General features: G+C 36.7%; 1 protein-coding gene across 1 annotated transcript in view; it reads right to left on the bottom strand.

The window, feature by feature from the left end:
* LOC105035763 (uncharacterized) overlaps positions 1-6,534 on the bottom strand; it is a 26,468-nt gene extending 19,934 nt beyond the window's left edge. Inside the window, exons 1-3 of the mRNA XM_010911453.4 lie at positions 5,861-6,534; positions 4,865-5,089; positions 4,248-4,631 (exon numbers count right to left, since the gene is read on the bottom strand). Coding sequence (XP_010909755.1) covers positions 4,248-4,631; positions 4,865-5,089; positions 5,861-6,382 — 1,131 coding nt within the window. The 5' untranslated portion in view covers positions 6,383-6,534. The remainder of the gene's footprint in view (positions 1-4,247; positions 4,632-4,864; positions 5,090-5,860) is intronic.
* Positions 6,535-20,000: the final 13,466 nt, after the last annotated feature.

Genomic DNA, 20,000 nt, shown 5'->3' with positions numbered 1-20,000 from the left:
CAACCACTCATGCCTCGAGCTCGCTGTCTTATCCATGGTGAAGCAATCTAGGGCCATCTGAATTCATGGCAGAAAAGCTAAAAAGGACAAGTTTTGATACGGTTCAATGTTTTATTCAACTGTTTGATAAAAACTATTATTAAGTACATAATTAGGTAGTTGTACTACTAATGCGAGACTAACAATGAAGAGTACCATCACAAAAAACACCAGCTACCAAGACAACAACTGAATGTAGCCCGTTCAACTACTGATAAGATTCCAGCACAGAACCCACAAAATTGATCTTTCTAGGGACCAAGGGGGCTAAATCGATTCCTTGTAGGCTATATTTTTCTTCTTTAGCAAAATATCTTCCAAAAGCCCCAATAGTCTAACATTTCGAAAAGGTTAACTCTAGGAAATTCCAAATATCTTAAAGCCATCAGATCATAGGACATACCTGAACGTAATTCATGCTTATCATTTGACACAAGAAATGCATCCATAAAACAAAAGCAGACATCTGTTATTGAGATCAATTCTTCTACACTGGCTATCATTTCTAATCGAAATTTATTCTAGTACTCAAACCAAGGATTGAAGTTTCATTCAAAACCAATCCAATCTATTTCAGGCAGGAATCAAAACTGAACCCCCCCTCCCCCCCAACAAAACCAACAAAAACGAAAAAAAGTGAACAAATGGATTGTTTTCAACTTGAACCAATCTGAACCCTGAAACTCAGTTTCAATCTGTCTGAGCTAAAGCTAAGTAGATCCAGTCCCATTTCAGAGGCTTCAGCTGAACAACCAGAACTAGTTGTGGATATTAAATAAAGAAAGTCTATTCATTATACTGATATTTAGGTGTAATTTCAGGGCCATTTCCCTGTAAATAAACCTGAGTGAAAAGTTTCCATTTTAAATAAAGTTTTCATTTTTTGAGTTGAAGAGTACTTACTCAGGATGATAAATCTGAACTTCAAGAAGTATTTTCTTCATTTTAAATATAAAATTTTAGAATTTGTATAGAAATTTAAAGCATTTAATAATCAGCACTGAAGAGTTGAACAGAAAGGTAGGCTTTTCTAAATGTTGAAGAAGAAAACTACCTTTTTAAGTAAATCAAGCACCAGGAATAACACTTGTATCTAATTGCATTCTTTTTCATATGTAATAGACTATAAGTCATATGTCAGTAGTTCTGCTTGATATGACAGTAACTATCATACAAGTTTCATATTCATATGCAATCCATGTTGATGCATTTTCTTTACAGATATTTAAATTGTTAGATGTAAATAAGAATTAAGTTGCTATTAAACAATTGAATGCAATACAGTTTTCTAACATCATTAGTTTTTACTATTTTTTCGGAAGAACACATCTAAATATATGTTTCCTTGGTTTGCTTCATTTATTTTACTTTCATGATTATTTCATATTTTTCAAAATGGCTGAACTCTGAAACTAGAGACATAAGTACTAAAATCAAAACTCAACAGGTCCAACTGAAACTAAAACCAAAACCAACTTTATCAACCTAGGTTGATACTAAAAATGAAATATTAAGAATTGACAAACCAACTATGAAATATTAAAAATTGAGAAACCAAGTTTTTAGACTGTGTTTCTACCAGCAAAAATGTAAGTTTGAATTACAGAAGTTATAGATCATGTACCGTTAACAAGGCAAAGTAATTTCTAGTATTATAGGCTAATATCTACTATTTGGAATAAAGTGAATGAATCTCAAATAATTTGGAAGAAAGATAAGGGATGTATCTACAAATTCACACTACTAACGGAATTCTAAAAAATCTTGGGCAGCATAAGAAGTAAACTAAACAATGCTGGCTAAGAAAAATTATCATATTTGTTGGAAATCAAGCTACAAACAATGAGGAATAGTGGGAATCACTGTGCCAGGCCTACTGTCTTATTGAGTGATGGTTGATGTTTGATGAATTGTAGGTTATATTTTCCCATCACAATACTAACACATAAACTCTAATTGGTAACTGTACGAAAACAAGGAGGCATGTCTAGCCCGGTTAACAAAAGGACATCATGCCAAACATGGTAAATTGGCAAGTCATCCAGCCAAGTTCAGTTTACCTTGATCTTCCCACTGCTTAGGGGCTGTTTTGGCTCCCTGCAGTTAATGATACACTGCAGAGCCACATGTGGCTGGTATTGCAGCAATTCAAGTTGCATGTAACTTTTTAATACTATGTTTGACTGGATACAACTAAAGCAGTTGCAACTGCTTTTCATTTGTTTGGTTAAATGCACTTGTATGAGAAATTTCAAACCTACAGGAGAAATGGTGTTTAGCTTCTCCTCTTTCCAGATAAATCTTCATCATGAAAAGAGCCTCTTCAAAACCAACGGCCTGTTCTTTCAATTCTCTTCTCAAACTATGACTAGAATTCTTTTATATTCCTCCTCTAATTTTGAACCAATTACCTGTTCTTTTAACTCTCTTCCCCACCCAATATGACGCCAAGTGGATCACCATCTTAAGGAGATGTTAGATCTGGACTTCACCTTTCTTCCCCAACATGAAATGATAAGAAACCCCACCAAAATCTTGCAAACTTCTTAATGACAGCAAGGAATTGATGGAAGCCCTTGTCCTAGCTAGTAAAAACCTTGATCTGAAACCAAGAGAACAGATCTTCGTTGGCGCTGTCTCTGATGGAGAGGTGAAAACAGCAAAGATGCAGCTGATAGGGAGACGGAGGGTAGTGAGGGTGTTCAAGTTGGATAATGGTGTGGGTGGGATCATTCTAAGGCCAAGGGAGAGGATTGTCTCCGTAAGGAGGTTGAGGTGAGGAGACAACAAAATGCAAAGGCATGGGCGAGGAACTTAAAATGGTTTATGCGGCAAGGAAGAGAATGGTGGTACTCTTGGTAGCTGAGACTGATCGTGGTTTGGTGAGGGGAATCTCAGATGGAGCTTTGTTTGAGATCAAGAAGCATGGTGACTCAACCTTTTACCAATATATGTAAGATGCTTGTATGAGCATTGAGTTGTTATATCTTAACACATGGTCATTTTGGCAACAGGTCAAGTTGTCTCAAATCACGTGTGCGCTGCAACCTTCCAGCAGCTCGAGTTACCATGCTCAACAGGGTTGCACCTGACAAACAGCCAGCCTGTGACATAGCTGCAGCTGGACTTGAATCCAGGTCCAATCACAGCCTACCAAAAAGCCCTTACAGAATCTAAACCAGAAACAAAGTCCCTGTAGACATCACTCAACAAAGAATATGAGACTACGAAAAAGCAACCTTTTACCAATATATATGTAAGATGCTTGTATGAGCATTGAGTTGTTATATATCAACACATGGTCATTTTGGCCACAGGTCAAGTTGTCTCAAATCACGTGTGCGCTGCAACCTTCCAGCAGCTCGAGTTACCATGCTCAACAGAGTTGCACCTGACAAACAGCCAGCCTGAGCTATAGCTGCAGCTGGACTTGAATCCAGGTCCAATTACAGCCTACCAAAAAGCCCTTAGAGAATCTAAACCAGAAACAAAGTCACTATAGACATCAATCAACAAAGAATATGAGACTAATGGAACCAATTACTCATAATTCATCTAAAAGAGACATCAATTCCTATCAAAAAAAAAAAGAGACATCAATTGACAAGGAGGAACTCAAGGACTATCTCTCTCCTTTGCCAAGTTAGATGTCTACCTTAGTAAAAGGAGTCTTCCGCCTAGGGTGGCAAACCACTTTAGAATCTCTCCAAAAACTCATCCCTGCACCAACTTATTCAATTATTTTAAGCCCAAATCTTCTGCCGCAACCACACTCCCTTCTAGTAACTAAGAGTCTACCACTTCATTTACCTGCTAAAAAGCCATGTTTAATGGAGTTTCTGGTTACTTTAAATCATGTTTAATCAACATTTTACTCTTTGTTGTGGAAAGGATATGAACAGATTAGCAACTTGTTTTCTTTCGAAAACAGATACTATGTTCACAGTGATGTCCAAGCGAGTCCACATTCTTGATAATTAAAAAACTATCAAACTATAAAAGTCAAGATGTTTGAATGCTGGACATGTGATACTAGGAAGACTAAATTGAAAAGGTTGTGTCGTCCACATTTTTATGAAAATGAGCTTTTGTTCTTCCTCCAATTATATGCATCCAAAAGTATGCATCCAAAGGAATGTTGATAAGCAACAAGTAGAAGAGAAAAATTCCGAAGTCAGAGGTTATAACATCCAAATTAAGCAAAGTACCTGGGAGTCATCAAAAGCTTCATTAAGCCTTGAGTCCCCTTGAATAGTTGTGGGTGAATTTAATTGCTGGGACAAGAAATCTGATTTGTCCACAGGAAAAGTTTCCAAACCCTCAGCAATCCTTGATGTTAGCTGTTCAAGAGGCTTCAAGCACATATTCACAACTCTTCTATAGGTTTCACCAGTTTCTTCAAAAACAGCAGCTCGACGCCAAGGCTCAACATTGCTCTCTGCAACCATGCATAAATCAAGATATGCAAGATATTGCAAAAGCGATCTTGGACTGCTTTGCTCCAAAGTTTCAAGAAGAGTGTCACTTGGGTTTGTTTCCGCAGCAGCTGATCCCTGTGCTGGTGCGAATATGCACCTCCTTGTATGTACCACCTAAAACATCATTGCAGAAGCTTTACATGAGATATAAAAAACAAAACATAAAAAAGACATGTCACAGTACATTCACCAAGATGTCATATAAAGTCAGATTGATAATAAGATGAACACATAAATCTGGCAATGATAATGGAAAGAAATGACAATAAGCCTGCAGAGGGTATGGAAGGACTAGTCAAGGTCACACACAAAACAGAACAGTTTAAGTAAATTTTAAAAGAGCTAACCTGGAGCAAGTGGTGACTTATTTCCCAGCAGAAAGAAATAGTAAATGCCCCAATGTAAAATTTAATCTGCTGGATAATATATTTTCCTATTGTGCTTTTGTACTTAAACTGATCTGGCAAAAACAGCATCAACAGGCTTGAACAGAAGAATGCCTGAGTTGACACCTTTAGAGCTCGTTTCAACGACGATGAAATCCCCATTTTGAAGCTGTAGAAAAGAGGTCGCTGCAGATGTAACCAGTTGAGAGAACAGTCCAATTAACACAATACATGTTGTATAGTAGATACATCATAAGAAGCACCTTGAGCTTAGCTTCCAGTATTGCAAATTATAGGATAAGCATCATCAGTGAGAATTTATCATATAACACTGCAGTTAGGTAATGATTTACTTATTGCTTCCAAATATTATTTGACCAAAGTGAAGCTCTCTAATTTTCTGTGTTAGTGTATTCATCCTTGTGCTTTACTCTGAGAAAGATTTTCATCTTGGCATTGGTAGTTAACTTCTTCAACTTATAGCTAATTTGGAAAGCATGGAGAAAAGACAGCAAATAATGCCCATAAACTAAGTGATGTTAAGTCATGGAAGAAGCCTTGCTTGTGCATGAAGGTGGTGCCATAGAATGTAGTCTTGGGATCAAAATCACAGCTGGAGTATTCTTATTTTAGCCTTCCCTTTGTCTTTCTTTTCTTTGTAGCAACACATAAGATAGAACTGGTTGATTGTACCAAAATCATGTCATAGTTTAAATGCACTTCTGTTGCAGCGGCTTGTAACAATTTCAACTGAAATCAAGCCAAATATTTGGTACCAAAACTTAAGATTCTTGAGCTTATTTTAGCGTTCCTTAAATGAATAAAACTTAGTTACATACGTGGAATGTAGTTTCTTGTACTACCTTAATATCTATACTCACACAAATCATTAAAATTCAAAAAACAAGGAAGAATGATATATGCTAGAAAAACAGAAAGATGGTTTTCCACGCTCACCTGAATTATCGGAAACTGGAGGATCCACCTTTTCCTGAAAACATAATGCAGACCATAAACCAATCCAAAGACCGACCCTCTCAGGCCCAACCCGACAAGCCTCGATCCATACAGTAGCTCCGATTCCCCGCATGCCGCCGCCACCGAGAGAAACCCTGAGACGGCGCAAATCACCAAGAACAGCGCCGATGCCAGGGCCCTCCTGGCGCGGCGGTGGGCGTCGGGGCTGGAGGAGGAGTGGGAGAAACCGCCGACGAGGGAGCGGAGGGAAACTCGGAGGAGGAAGGCGGCGAGCTCGGGGAGGGAGGCCGAGGGGTCGGGGTGGGGAGAGGAAAGGAGGAAGAGGGAGAGGGAGAGGAGGAGGAGGGAGAGGTGGAAGGCGAGAAAGGAGAGGATGGCGAGGGGGGAGGGCCGGCGGAGGAGGAGGAGGGAGGTGGACAGGTAGAGGGCGGTGGAGGCGATGGACTGCCAGATAAGGAACCCTAGCCACCGGTTCTTGACGACGACTTCGGGGGAAAACATGGCGGAGGACAAGAAGAGAGAGAGAAGGGCCTCGGTTTGGGGTTTAGGAGTTAGGAGAAGGCGGTGAGTGATAGGGGCTACTTCACAATATAGTCTTTTGAGCAGACGCCGATGAGCTCACCCCGTTTAAATTTTAAAATTAGACTTGGACCTCCCTCGATGGTCGCCGGCAATGGCCCGATATTTTGAGGCTGCGTTCGGACGCTGTCCGCAGAGAAATTTTGGTTCGGTTGAAAACATGGTAATTAACCAGTAATTTTTTTTATATATTTTTTTAAATAGATATATTATCCGCGTCAACTAGAGTTAGAAGATTAAATATCCTTCCTGTGGTATGATTGGCTACATATATGACTGCACTGTTTACTTCTCTCTAAACATCTATCATCTCAAAAAACTATAGGGTAGTCGCCAACCACCAATAATCCAAGATTAAAAAGGTGAGAATCACTATTACTAGATATCATAACTAAGGGCCACTGAACCACAATCTTTGCATCCCCTCCAACACCACTTTAGGTGACCTTACGCACTTTACATTATATGTCAATCTTTCCCATGCACCATATAATTTAGCTATCAGAATTGAAGTGTCCAATACCTAGTTGCCCTTTGTCGCAGGAAGAGAGCTGCTATGGATCCTAACAACCGAGCCATGCCTCTATAATCTTCCATATCATGCATACTACTATCAAAGATGATCTTGAGTAAGCATGTGGTGATACTCAAGAGAAGAAAAATAACAAGGGAGTCACATAATCGACACGAACAAAGCCATAACTTTTTCTTGCTGTCAAGGATCCTTTAGGGGTAGTTACCAAGGTACACTTGGAGGTCTTGATAGAGACATTCAACCAAATTAATATAGAGCTTTGATTATAGCATTCCTTATTAGCCATATATAGTAAATGATGCAACGTATCATCTCCTCACTTCTTTGCTTTCTCGTATAGCAATGACATAGTAAATGACTTTTGGACAGCAATCTATCTCCAAATTATGCTGCTAATTTACACCAATGAGAACATAAGATGTGGATTCCTTAACATTACAGCAAAGATCGTACTAAGGCAAGACATGCAATCTATGTTGGTGCAAGACTGGACGACATGGGAGTTGAATCCAAATAGCTTTCCATATAAGCAAGGCATTCCTCGAATGAATATCAAATCTCCATACCCAGCTAGCACTCTATGTCTAAAGGAGAGTAGATACAAATAATCTATAGAAGTCCCTCGCTTTGATGGTTAAGCTTGAGAACAAACTCCATCCCAATCTATCAACACTATCAAAATTTAGGATCTCCATGGAGAGGACTTTGTCAACTAGATCCTCAATAAATGATGGATGAGGCAAGAGTTCCACTGCCTCTCACTAGGTATCATGAGATTCTTAACAAATAACCCACATAAGGTGCTACAATTGGCTAGTGCCAACCATCAAGCAAGCAATATCCATGGATGTTGCATAACATCAATAAAGATCCATTGCCAATATTCTATTTAATGTTGGAGCATATAGTAGGGGCATTGGAGTAGATTCTCTTCCCCAAAAAGGAGCTACTCTAAACCAGTCTTGGGGTAAGAGAGAGGCCAAAGGTCATATTTTGTTCTTATTAGAGAGAAACCTATGCTATCCCGATCCAATATAAATCTTGCTACATGTTTAGTCATCATTACCTTATGTCTCACTAATATGAAAGGAATCGCCTAGCCACCAAGTTGAATAGGCTAACATACCCTATCTAGTGAAAGCAAGTGCACTTGCTTGAGTTATGGAACAAGCTCCATGAAAAATTCCTTATGATGTGCTTAAGTTTTTGTAAGACTCCCAAGAGAAAATAGAATGTCAATAGATAGATGGTTGAAGAGGATAATGCTGATTTGATAAGAGTGACTCTACCCATCATGGACAACATTCTGTACCTCCAACCTCTAGCCTATTCATAAATTTCTATAATAGCCGATTGCAATCAGTTATAGATGGTCTCTTACTTTAGATAGGGAACCTCAAGTCTTACAAGCATCCTCCAACTCCATAACATGTTGGAAGTCTATTATCTAATGCCTCACTAGAAGATTTAACCTTTGCTTGAATCTAATTCAAGACTAGTCTAGGTTTATCCACTTTCCAAAAGCTTAAAATATTCTAACAATGTTGGAAAAGATCATGGCATTCTATACAGTGGTTGTGTAACTAGAACACAATCATCCACAAAAAGAAAATGAGAAATTAAGATGCTAAAGCTAACTAGATAGTTTAACAACAAGTTGGAACATACAATCACTTTCAGCATTTTGCAAGAGTGCATCTGCATAGATGATAATTAATAAATAGGATATAATGGGCATCCTTGTCTCAATCCTATGGTTGAATGGAAGGCCTTTAAGGGTGTAATATTAATCAAAAAAGTGAAAGAGGGGGGCATCGCACAACCATGAACCCAATCTATGTTTGTGTTATGAAAACATATCTGCTAAAGGAAGCTAAAAAGGAACTTCCACCGAATTGGTGTTATGATATCACTCACTCTGATACCACTTGTTACAGATCCGATACCATCCATTATAGCAGAAAGAAAGAATAAATAAAATAGAATATACAATCAAATACATAGAATAGCCCAAGTGCTACTTTCGTAGGGCATGCAAGCTTCACTATGAAAGAGAAAATAAGTACAAGAGAAAATTCTCACACTCTCAACTCTCTGTACATAAATCTCTCTCAACTAGAAGCTATCCTCACAAAAACTCTCACAAAATCTCTTAAAGAAATCCTCTCATAGGTCTGCCTACTAGGGTCCTCGATGCCTCCAAATGCTTCATATAGAGCAAACTGCTACATCATGCCTCACCGCAGCTGCTCTATCTAATACTCTACTCTGCCTCAATGCTCTACCTGTGTTTGCTTTGCCTGTTGCACACCCTCGATGCTCGTCGAACTCCTCTCTTGATGGCTGCCAAGGCCTCTTCTCATGGCTTCTCTCGGTTCTATTGCCACAAAGCCTCTTAAAGCCCTTAATCCGAGCCCCACTCAATAACAGAGTTCAAACATGATTCAAGAACCACCCTGACCCATCTAATTGCTCCCACATACATAGCCAGCCACTTGATCATGTACCAGACCACTCAAATTGCTCCTGTGAGCCATCACAGCCATCAAATCAAGCCTGCAATGCCCAGGGAGCCGTTAGATCATGCAACAGGCCATCCGATTCACAAAATCAACCATAAACTATAAGAAACACCCTATGAAATGCCATCGATCCATCATGGACCATGCGAAATATTAAAAATTATATCCCAAAGTCAATCATCAGTTTGTTGATGATTGTGCTCACAAATTGTAAAATATATATAAATTTTTATTAATAAAAGTTATTTAGCTTTTTCATCATAATATTATCCATCTTATTTGAACTCCTGTGTTGTGATAAAGTCTTTAAGACTATAATTAATTGACAAAAAAAAATTTATCGCTTAGTCCTTAAAATGTGTTCGCGATCGAATGATATACTGTTAATAAGACGATAGCAATATCGAGTATAGGTTATTGTGTACCATATAAGTTGGTTGTCCTCTTAATCAAAGGGTGTAAAGACACTGATATGGTATGCAGGTGGAATGTAAGAGTGGGCTTTCCTTCTATATCAATGAAATATCTAAATCCCTTCTATTCTCTATGGGATCCTATTCCAGTTGTTGAGTTTCAATAATCTTTTTTTTGAGTGGCTGATCAATCCTCTACTGATCAGGTTCACTTCTATCTGATTGGAATTTCATTTTCCTTTTTTGGGCCTCGGGGAGCACTCCATTCCAGCGAGTAAGCAAAGCATACAACACTGGAATCGAAGACTACAAGCAAAGTGAAAGCCTCTCTTCAGTAAGGAAAGAAGGGAAAGCTAGGAAAGCTGGCCAAACTATTCGAACCGAACGTGACCATTTGTCAAGCACTCTACTGTCAAGAGTAGCTCATGAAGGATATGGATATAAGTGTCCCTCTGACTTGAGATCACCATAGTGACTTGTAAGCAACTCACTATACTTTAGTGCCGGATCATCTGAATCTTTAATTCAGTAATGAAAGGTTACTAGATATAGTCAAGTACTTATCAAATCGGTGCGTGAGTCAAGATGGAATTGATCTCTCTAAATAAGTAGGAGATATGCATCAATGTATTTCAATTTAATAAAATCTTGATCAGGATAATCTATGTAATGGTTTGGAAAGATTGAAATATAATATGGTTGATTATATTAGGGTTGACCATTAAATCATAGGTCACTTTGAGCATGAGGATTAAAAAGATGAATTATACGATAACCATACACCAGTAAGTTCTAGAATATTGCTTTGTAATCTTTCAACCTATCCAGACATTGGATTCTATTGCTAGATGGTTACATCGATTAGTATGAAAAGTTATTCTTCTGCTACTGACTTAGGTTCGAACCTATGGAGTCACATACATTAGAAGATACGGTCTCATCTGATGGTTGAAGAGTCTAATTAGATTGTAACTCTGGTGAAGAGTCCCATTGGGACTAGAACTTTGGAGGAGAGTTTCATTAGACTGAAACTCTGCTATTAATGAAGAATTAATTAGCAATTAGATTGCTAATTGACTCAATTTGATTGAGCAAAGAGCTTTGGATTAAGTCTAATTGAATTAGATTCAGTTTGACTTAGATTAGGTTTGATTTGATCAAGCCTAATTGTAAGAAAAACTTATTCCTGATTTGATCAGGATTTGGGCTCAGTTAATTTCTAATTAGGTTAGAAATTTATTGAGATGATTAGGCTCCTAATTGAATTAGGTTCATTCCTATTATTGGGTTTAAACCAGATTTGATTTGGTTTAGAATTAAATTAAAAATGAAGAGTCCAAGCCAGCAAGGACTCTATCTCTTCCCTTTGCGCCACCTTTGGACCCACCTCTTCTTCTTAATGCCAAAATAGTTTTGGCATTGTGATTTTTGGTGTGAAGAGAGAGGGCACAATAAGGGTGGGAGGCAAAGCATGATGAGTCATAGCCTTATCTCCTGCCTAATTTGAATGTAATCCGAATTAGAGATAAGAAGAAAAGAGATTTTTATGTTTGGAAAGAAGGATGGCGCCAAGAGATTTTTTTCTTGAATTCTTGAAAGAGTTTTTTGACATGAGAAATATCAGATTCCTTCATCACACTAACACCCTTTTTTTTTAATTTTTGGGATGCCAAAATTGGTTTTGGCATGGTGGGTTTGGCGCCCTCCCCTTTGACCCAAAACTCTAATCATTTGTTATTTAAAGGGGGCTCCAATAGTAGATGCCCCATATTATTCTCCTTGCTGGTTTTATTTTTTTACCAGAGCTCTCTCCTCTCTCCTCTTCCTCCTCTAGATCTTCTTCTCCTTAGAAGCATCCAAGAGATTTAAAGAAGAAGAGAAAGTTCAGCCTTTGAAGAACTTTGTAAGCTAGCACTTTCAAGGAGCCTGATCTGCACCGATCTTCATGTGGACGATCTGTAGAGGTCGGATATCTTCGCACGACTGTGAACAATCTGAAGGGACTCTCTCCTATGCGAGATATTTATAGAGATCAGCAATCCATAATCTGGTAATGAGTTTTGAACTTGTTAAACTAGTTTTGATAGATCTAAGGGTTAGATTTAGTCTGCAGCATCGATTATATCAACATAGATTTTTATTTTCAGATTTTAAGTTCATATTAAATCTTATCATAATTTTTGATATGGTAGTCTAGATTAGATTTTATGTATATAAAATAGATTAAAGTATTTAATCTAATAAATTCGCTGTGAAAAATTTTAAAATTACATGCAAGCAACGTCGTACTTTTCTTTCAAATGATATCAGAGCCAGATTCCTTATGATATGATTTAATATACTTTTAGATCTAATTATATGTTATTTAGATTAGATCTAAATATATTTTAATTTCAGATCTGATATTTGATTAGTTTTGTACATGTTAGATTAGATGATCTGAGTAGCAAAGTACTAGGATTGGGTAATCACCAGACTATTCGATCATAGAAGCAAGTAGGGTTACATGATCCTCTCCTCTCATTCAATGGGGTGCTTATGCTATGGTACCTGTGAGGTTCCATGAAGAAGAAAGTAAAAAAAAAAAATTTACTTTCTTGCAAAATTCTAGATTTTGAAATCTAAGGATTTATTGTATGTGATGCAAGTTGTAAAGAAAAATTATTACATCTAATTTTAATAATCAAAATTATTTTAATTTGAAATCATTAAAATTTAGATGTGATCTAAAAAATTTTATAATTTAATGTAAAAAGTTTACATGAGAAACAGTTTCAAAACTTAACCTAAATCTATGTTGATGCTGAAACTTAATTAAGAATTAAGTATAGAGTCGATTAGATCTAGAATTATGATTTAAGATCTAATGACACTACATAAAATATGGGGGCATAGGTTAGCTCAAATCAGATCCTCTAAATTGGGTTAGACCTAAGGTTAGAATCAAAGAGTTAATAGACCATGTAGAGAAATTGATTAAATCTAACCAAATATTTAATTAATTAAATCAGGATTTTTCTAATACAATAGTTATAGATGATCAAGTCCATATCTTTGATTAGATCAAATAGATCTTGATTGTGGCTTAGTGGTTGAATCCAAATCATTAAGCTAGTCAAATCGAAACTAATTAATCAATTGATGTCTAAGGTAAGTTTGATATTTTGATCGGTGGTTTATAATTGGGAGCGACTTACCTGGCCATATTGATGGTGTTTAAAGCAAGCTTAGCATATCCTCCCATCGATCTCACTTACCTGATCAATTTGGTGGATTATATTTTGATTAGATCACTAAGTGATTCGAGTTGACCTTTGCCATTAAAGTGGATCTGTGTGACTGATTTAGGTGTCATTTTAACTAGCATGATCCTAATCCGATTCATTGACTTAGTAAAGTCAGTGGGAGGACTATTGTTTACTGGTTGATCTCTTCTCCTCTCTTCTCTTAATTTATAAATTAAAATCTCTAAATTATTAGATCTCTTAAATGAGATAGTTATGGTGATTACTAAATCATAGCCTCCCATTAAGTTGGGTGATAATGGATCCATTAGTATGATGATCATTGAGGTCCAAAGGCCTGGTGCTCATCTACTATTGGAATTATCATTCATAATATAATGACTTAGTCAAGTTTCTCTAACAAATAGTCAGGTTAGCCGACTAAAGTCGAGTCTGATCATTTAGTAGTTAGATTTTTAAGTATGATCATATTAATGGTTGGACCTAATCAGGGCTTGCAGAGAAGATCAAAGTCAACTGAAAAGTTACCTTAGGCTTAACAAATACTAGCAATTGGTGAAATAATTGGTTAATGAACCTACCCATGAATGCACAAGGATAAGTCGGCCAAAGTCGAACTTGTATGCAGTCTGTGTGGATTCTAGTACCTACTAAACAATTAAAGTAATTCCTCAAATTGGAGATAGAGGCTACCAATTCATACAAAATAGTGGAAGAACCTTTAGACTAAAGTTCATATCTTTAAGATCAATTAATTTATATACTAATTAGATTTTGATTTTTTTTTTGTACAGATATGGTCTCAAATTTATCACTCCGATCACTGTTAGATAGTGAAAAATTGACGGGACCCAATTTTGATAACTGGTATTGAAAATTAAAAATCATTCTGGAGCACGAGTGGATCTTGTATGTCATTACAGATCCGACACCTGAAGAGCCTGCTCCCAATGCCTGTGGCACAGTTTGAGATACTTACTTGAAGTGGCTCAACGATCGCACTACGGTTCATTGTATAATGCAGACTTCTATAAATAATAAGTTCAATCGAAAGTTTGAAGAGACTCAGCCAGAGGACATGCTTAAGGTGTTAAGAGAGTCTTTTAGTACTCCCGACAATATTGAGTGGCACAAGACTAGTTGTATCATTTTCAATACTTGGATGAGGGAAGGAGCATCGATCATCGATAATGTATTATATATGATCAAACAGATCGAGCGTCTGAGCAAACTCGATTTTCTCTTGCATGAACAGCTTAGAAAGGATGCGATCCTGAACTTCCTACCCAAATTCTACCTGTCGTTTCTCGATCATTTTAGAATGATGAAATTTGTAGTCAACTACTATGATCTGTTGGGGTTGCTATAGACTTTTGATAAGGATCACTAGCTCCATAAGAAAATGGTGAATGTAGTAGCAGAATCTTCTTCAGGTGGGCATTATCCCTTTAAAAAAAGAAAGAAAAAAAAAATAAAAAGATGTAAAGTGCTGGGAGTCAGACCCAAAAGTTCAAGTTCAAGGTCGATCAGAGTCAGGCAGAGTGCTTCTATTGTAAGAAGCAGGATCACTGAAGAGGAACTATCCTCAATACTTAGTTTTTTTTGACCTGAATAGGCCGAAGAAAAAGAAGCAATCGATTACTGGATAAGGTAATTATATGATAATACCTTGTAACTTCTCAATTTTTGATACAATAATATGGATATTGGATACTAGTAGTCCTATTAATATTTACAATTCATTGTAGGAACTTCAGATCAGTAGAAGATTTAGAGACGGTGAGAGATTTCTAAACATTGAAGATGGAAGATCAGTTTTAGTTCTAGCTTTAGAAATTATCAAGCTTGTATTTGATTCTTAATTTATTGTTCTTAATGATTATCATTACTATCTCAATTTTCTTTTGAATATCATTTCTGTAGGCCTTTTGATCAAAATAAATTATGAAATTTCAATAAAAAAAAATTTTGTGATATGATTTTTAATGGTGTTACTATAATGTGTGGACAGTTGAACAATAGTATTTATGTTGTATCACGATCTAATGTAATATACATGTCTAATAAATGCCTTAGAATAGTCGATGTCACGGATGCCTACCTTTGGCATTGTAGGCTAGGTCATTTTAATAAGAACAGGATGAACTAGTTGTTGGAAAATGTGTCCCAAAAAGTCAATCGTCAAGCTGTTGACGGTTGAGCAACCAAGTATTGTAATTGATTTGTTAATAAATAAAATATATTTTTGATATTTTCATCATAAGCTTTCATCTTCTAATGAACTTCGTTGTTATGATGAAGTCCTTAGGACTATTTAGATTCGATAAAGAGAGGATTTATCGATTAGTCCTTAAAATAGTTCACGACCAAATGATAGGCTGTTAATAAGGACGACAGCTTCTATCGAGCATAGGTTGCGGTAGGCCATATGGGTTGGTTGTCCTCTTAACCAAAGAGTGTGGAGACACTGGTATGGCATACAGATAAGATGTACTGGTACATCATCATTGAATGTGACCAACTCCAGAGTATTCTGCTGTCAAGAATGTTTCTGATGGGATATAGGTATAAGTGTCCCTTAGACCTGAGATCACCTCAGTGACTTGCAAGCAACTCACTGTACTTTGATACTGGACTAACTGAATTTTTAATTCAGGGACGGAAGGCTTCTGGGCACAGTCAAGTACTTGCGAAGTCAGAGTGTGATCGAGATGGGATTGACCCTCCAAGAGTTGGAGAAGAATGAGTAGCTGTATTTCAATTTAGCAAAACTTTGGCCAGGGTAATCCATCAGATGGATTTAATATTTTGAAATACAATGTGGACAACCTGATCAGAGTTGACAATTGAACTCTGGGGTGTCCTATAATCATTTTGGTCAAGGGGATGAATTATATGAAAACTATATCCGCATGGGTTCTAAGGATGTTGTTCTACACATTCGATCTATCTGATCGTCGAGTACCATTGCTAGATGGTCACTTCGATTGGTATAAAAATTTATTTCTGTACTACCAGTTTAGGTTCGGACCTATGAGATCATACATATTAGAGTTTATGATCCGATCAGATGGTTGATCAACGATTAAGAATCGTTCTAGGGTTAAATGATCAATACGATTGACATTTAACCCAGTGTAAGTGTTACAGGAGGATCGATTAGCAATTCGATTGCTAATTGACTTAATTTGATTAAGCCAATGGGCTGAGATTAAGTCTAATTAAATATGATTTAATTAGATTTAGTTTGGACTTGATTGAATCAAGTCTAATTGGTTTATTGGATAAGTTAAGTGCAAAGAAAAACTAGTCCTAGTTCAACTAGGACTTGGGTCAATCTAATTTTTAATTTGATTAAAAAATTAAATCAGATTTAAATCTAATTTAATCTGATTAAATTAGATTTTTAATTGGGTTAAGACCTATTTTAATTGGGTCGATCTAATTTTGATTTGATTTGATTTGAGAAACCAAATTAAAATAAGTCATAAGATAGAATCCTAGTAAGACTAGGATTCTACCTTGCGCCACATAAGCCTTCCCCACGCTCTCTCTCTCATTCAACGCCAATCTCCTCTTATTTTGTGTGACAAAAGCTCTCTCCCAGGTCTCTCCCATGTTCACAAAAGGTTTCCTCTCTTCTTTCTTACATGGAAGGTGGTTTGGATCAAATCAAAGAGGAATAAGTTTGGATTTCGAATTCTATGAGATAGAGTGTTAGAAATTCAAAACTCTTTCAATTTTGCATCGAATTTATCCAAATTTTTTTGAAATTTTCATGGCTTTTAGGGTACACATTATGCACCCTTTGCTAATAATCCATGCACAAAAATAAGGAGGAAGTGCTCAAGAGTTGGGCACCCCTTATCTTACCATGTTTGGATAAGCCTTGACTAAGTATTTGACCTAGACAAGGACTCTATCATATCTCTCTGTATAAAATGAGTTTCTTCATGAGATTTTTGGAGAAGATAGAGATTTAAGAGACCTTTGGGCCATCCAAAAATCAAAGGGAAAGACCTTTGGGTTGTGGAGATATAATAGATACAAGTTAGGGTGTCTAGAGAGAGAAACGAGAAGAAGAAGAGGGTCTTCTTCTAGGATTGTTTGTTTTCATATCTTTCCTCCCTCCATATTGAGTTTTCTGAGAGCGTATCAGATCTGAAACTCCTCCTCCTACTTTTCATCTTTGGAAGAGTCTAAATCAAGAAGAAGGAGGCACCTGATCAACCATCAAAGAAGGATCAGCATAGTACTAGCATACTGTGCTGATTTTCTGAAGCAGGACTTCTGATCGAGATTCGTGGGCTCATGTGGATGACTCCTAAAGACCGGACATGTGTGCGGCTTGCAACATCATCCTCAAGTCCGGATTAGTGAGGTTAGAATGTCTAACTTGCAAGATAATAGATATGATCTATTGTTTAATACATCATTAGATGTAGTATAGAAACATGTTGATATGATCAACATATAGTTCATGCTGTATATATATTTTTTAATTTTTGATTTAATGATATATAATAATCATGTAATAGAATCTTAGATCTAGAGATTCTCTAATTTTAGAAAATAAATTTTGATTTATTTTAGTCTTCCGCTGTATGATCTTGAAAAAGTTTCAAGATCTAACCCTGAAACCCTAGATCTGGTTCCTACAATTGGTATCAGAGCCAAGGTTCTTTATTACATGATTATTTATACATGCTTAGATTATTTCTTAGATTAGATTTAATTTATAATCTGATTATTAAATCTAAAATTAAAATTTTAGATCAATCACGAACTGCAAGGTTGTCCTGCTGTAAGGTTTACCCCTTACAGTGCAAAGGTTGTCTTAGTTTGTGTAGATCTATCTTTAATCATAAATTTGTTAGATATGATTTAGATTAAATTTATAATTTATTAGATTTAAAAAGTATTTAAATCTAAAATAAAATCTCTTTGTTAATAATTTTTGTGCAAAGAAATTGCTTAAAGTTAAAATTGTTTCAATTACATGAACCTGTTTAGATTAGATCTAAAGTAGTTTCATATTTATTTCACTTGCATCTTGATTATGAATCAAACATGCAATATGGTTGGTAGAATCATATTGTAAAATTATTTTACAAATATAAAAATTATTTTTTAAAAAGCAGAACCCAACCCTCAACCCAAAACTTAATTAAGAATTAAGAAGTTGTTTGATTAGGTTCTAGGATTGTGAATTGAAGAACCTAAGACACAAACTATAACACATTGGGTTAATGGGTTAGTGGGAATTAGGTCCATTAATTGGGTTAGACCTACGGTTAGATTAAAGATGGACTTAATTAGAGAATTGACTAAATCTAATCAATTATTGTCTTAGATTAGGTCAAGGATTCTCTAGATCAATTACAATAGTTGTAGTTGGTCAAGTCCATGTCTTTAACGAGAACCAAATGGACTTGATTCTTGACTAAGCGGTCTAGCACGAACTGTTAGGTTGATCTAATCGAAACTAATTAAACCAGTTGGTGTCTAAGGTAAACCAGACCGGTGGTTTTTAATTGGGAGCCCGCTTACCTGACCATTTCTGATGGTGTCTAAGGCAAGCTTTGGCAGACCCTCCCACTGATCGAACTTACTTGGCCTCTTAATGAAATTATGTTTTGATCGGATCACTTGACTATTCGAGCTGACCCATGTCAGCTAGGTAAATCAATGTAACTGATTTAGGTGCTCCTAGACTAGCCCTTTTAATGGTCTCCCTTAAGCTGACTTGGTGAAGCCAGTGGGAGGATCATGATAAGCTGGTTCATCTGACCTCATCCTCTAAATTATTTAAATCCTCTAAAATTATTAGGTCCTTAAAATAATAAAATTATGGAGATAACTAAGTCATAGCCTCCCATTAAGGTGTTTGATAATGAGTCCATTAACTCAATAATCATTGCAGATCCAAAGACCTGGTGCTTGTTGACTAATGGAATTATCACTCATCATATGACAACTTGGAAGTGTCTCTCTAATGGTGGTTAGGTGAGCCAACCAAAGTTGGGCTTAATCATTCGTTGGTTAGATACACCAAGTATGATCATGTTAATGGTTGGACCTAATCGGATCCTTACAGTGGAGGCCAAAGCCTACTGATTAGTTTTCTGGGGCAAAATTAAAATTACTACAAATTATTTAAAGAAACAATTGGTTATGAACCTATCCTTAGATGTACATGGGTTGGCCAACCAAAGTTGGACTTGTGTGCAGTCTAAGTGGATTCTAGTACCCACTAAGGAATTAGGATAATTCCTCTAATTGGAGGTAGAGGCTACCAATTCGAATAAAATAGTGGGAGAAACCTTTTGATTAAAGTCTAAATCTTTAGGTTTAATGAATCAATTACTAATTAGGTTATGGTTCTCCTTTGTGCAAATATGGCCACTTCCCTATCGCTCCGATCATTGTTGGACAATGATAAGTTGGTGGGATCCAATTTCGATAGCTGGTATCGAAAGTTGAAGATAGTTCTGGAGCATGAACGGATCCTATATGTGATAATGGATCTTGTACCTAAGGAGCCAGCTGTCAATGCATGTGGAACAATCAGAGACACTTATCAAAAGTGGCTCAGTGACCGAACCATGGTGCGCTGTATCATGCTGGCTGCCATGAGCGATGAGTTCAGTCGCAGATTCGAGATGGCTCAGTCAAAGGACATGCTTCAAGTGTTGGAGGATGCCTTTGGCACACCCGATGACGTGGAGAGGCACAAGACTAGTTGTGCCATCTTCAACGCCAAAATGCGGGATGGTGCCTCTATCACTGATCATGTATTGTACATGATCGAGCTGATGGAACGAT

The sequence above is a fragment of the Elaeis guineensis genome, chromosome 4 (assembly GCF_000442705.2).
Source record: "Elaeis guineensis isolate ETL-2024a chromosome 4, EG11, whole genome shotgun sequence".
NCBI lineage: Eukaryota > Viridiplantae > Streptophyta > Magnoliopsida > Arecales > Arecaceae > Elaeis > Elaeis guineensis.
This window is presented reverse-complemented; position numbering and strand designations above follow the sequence as displayed.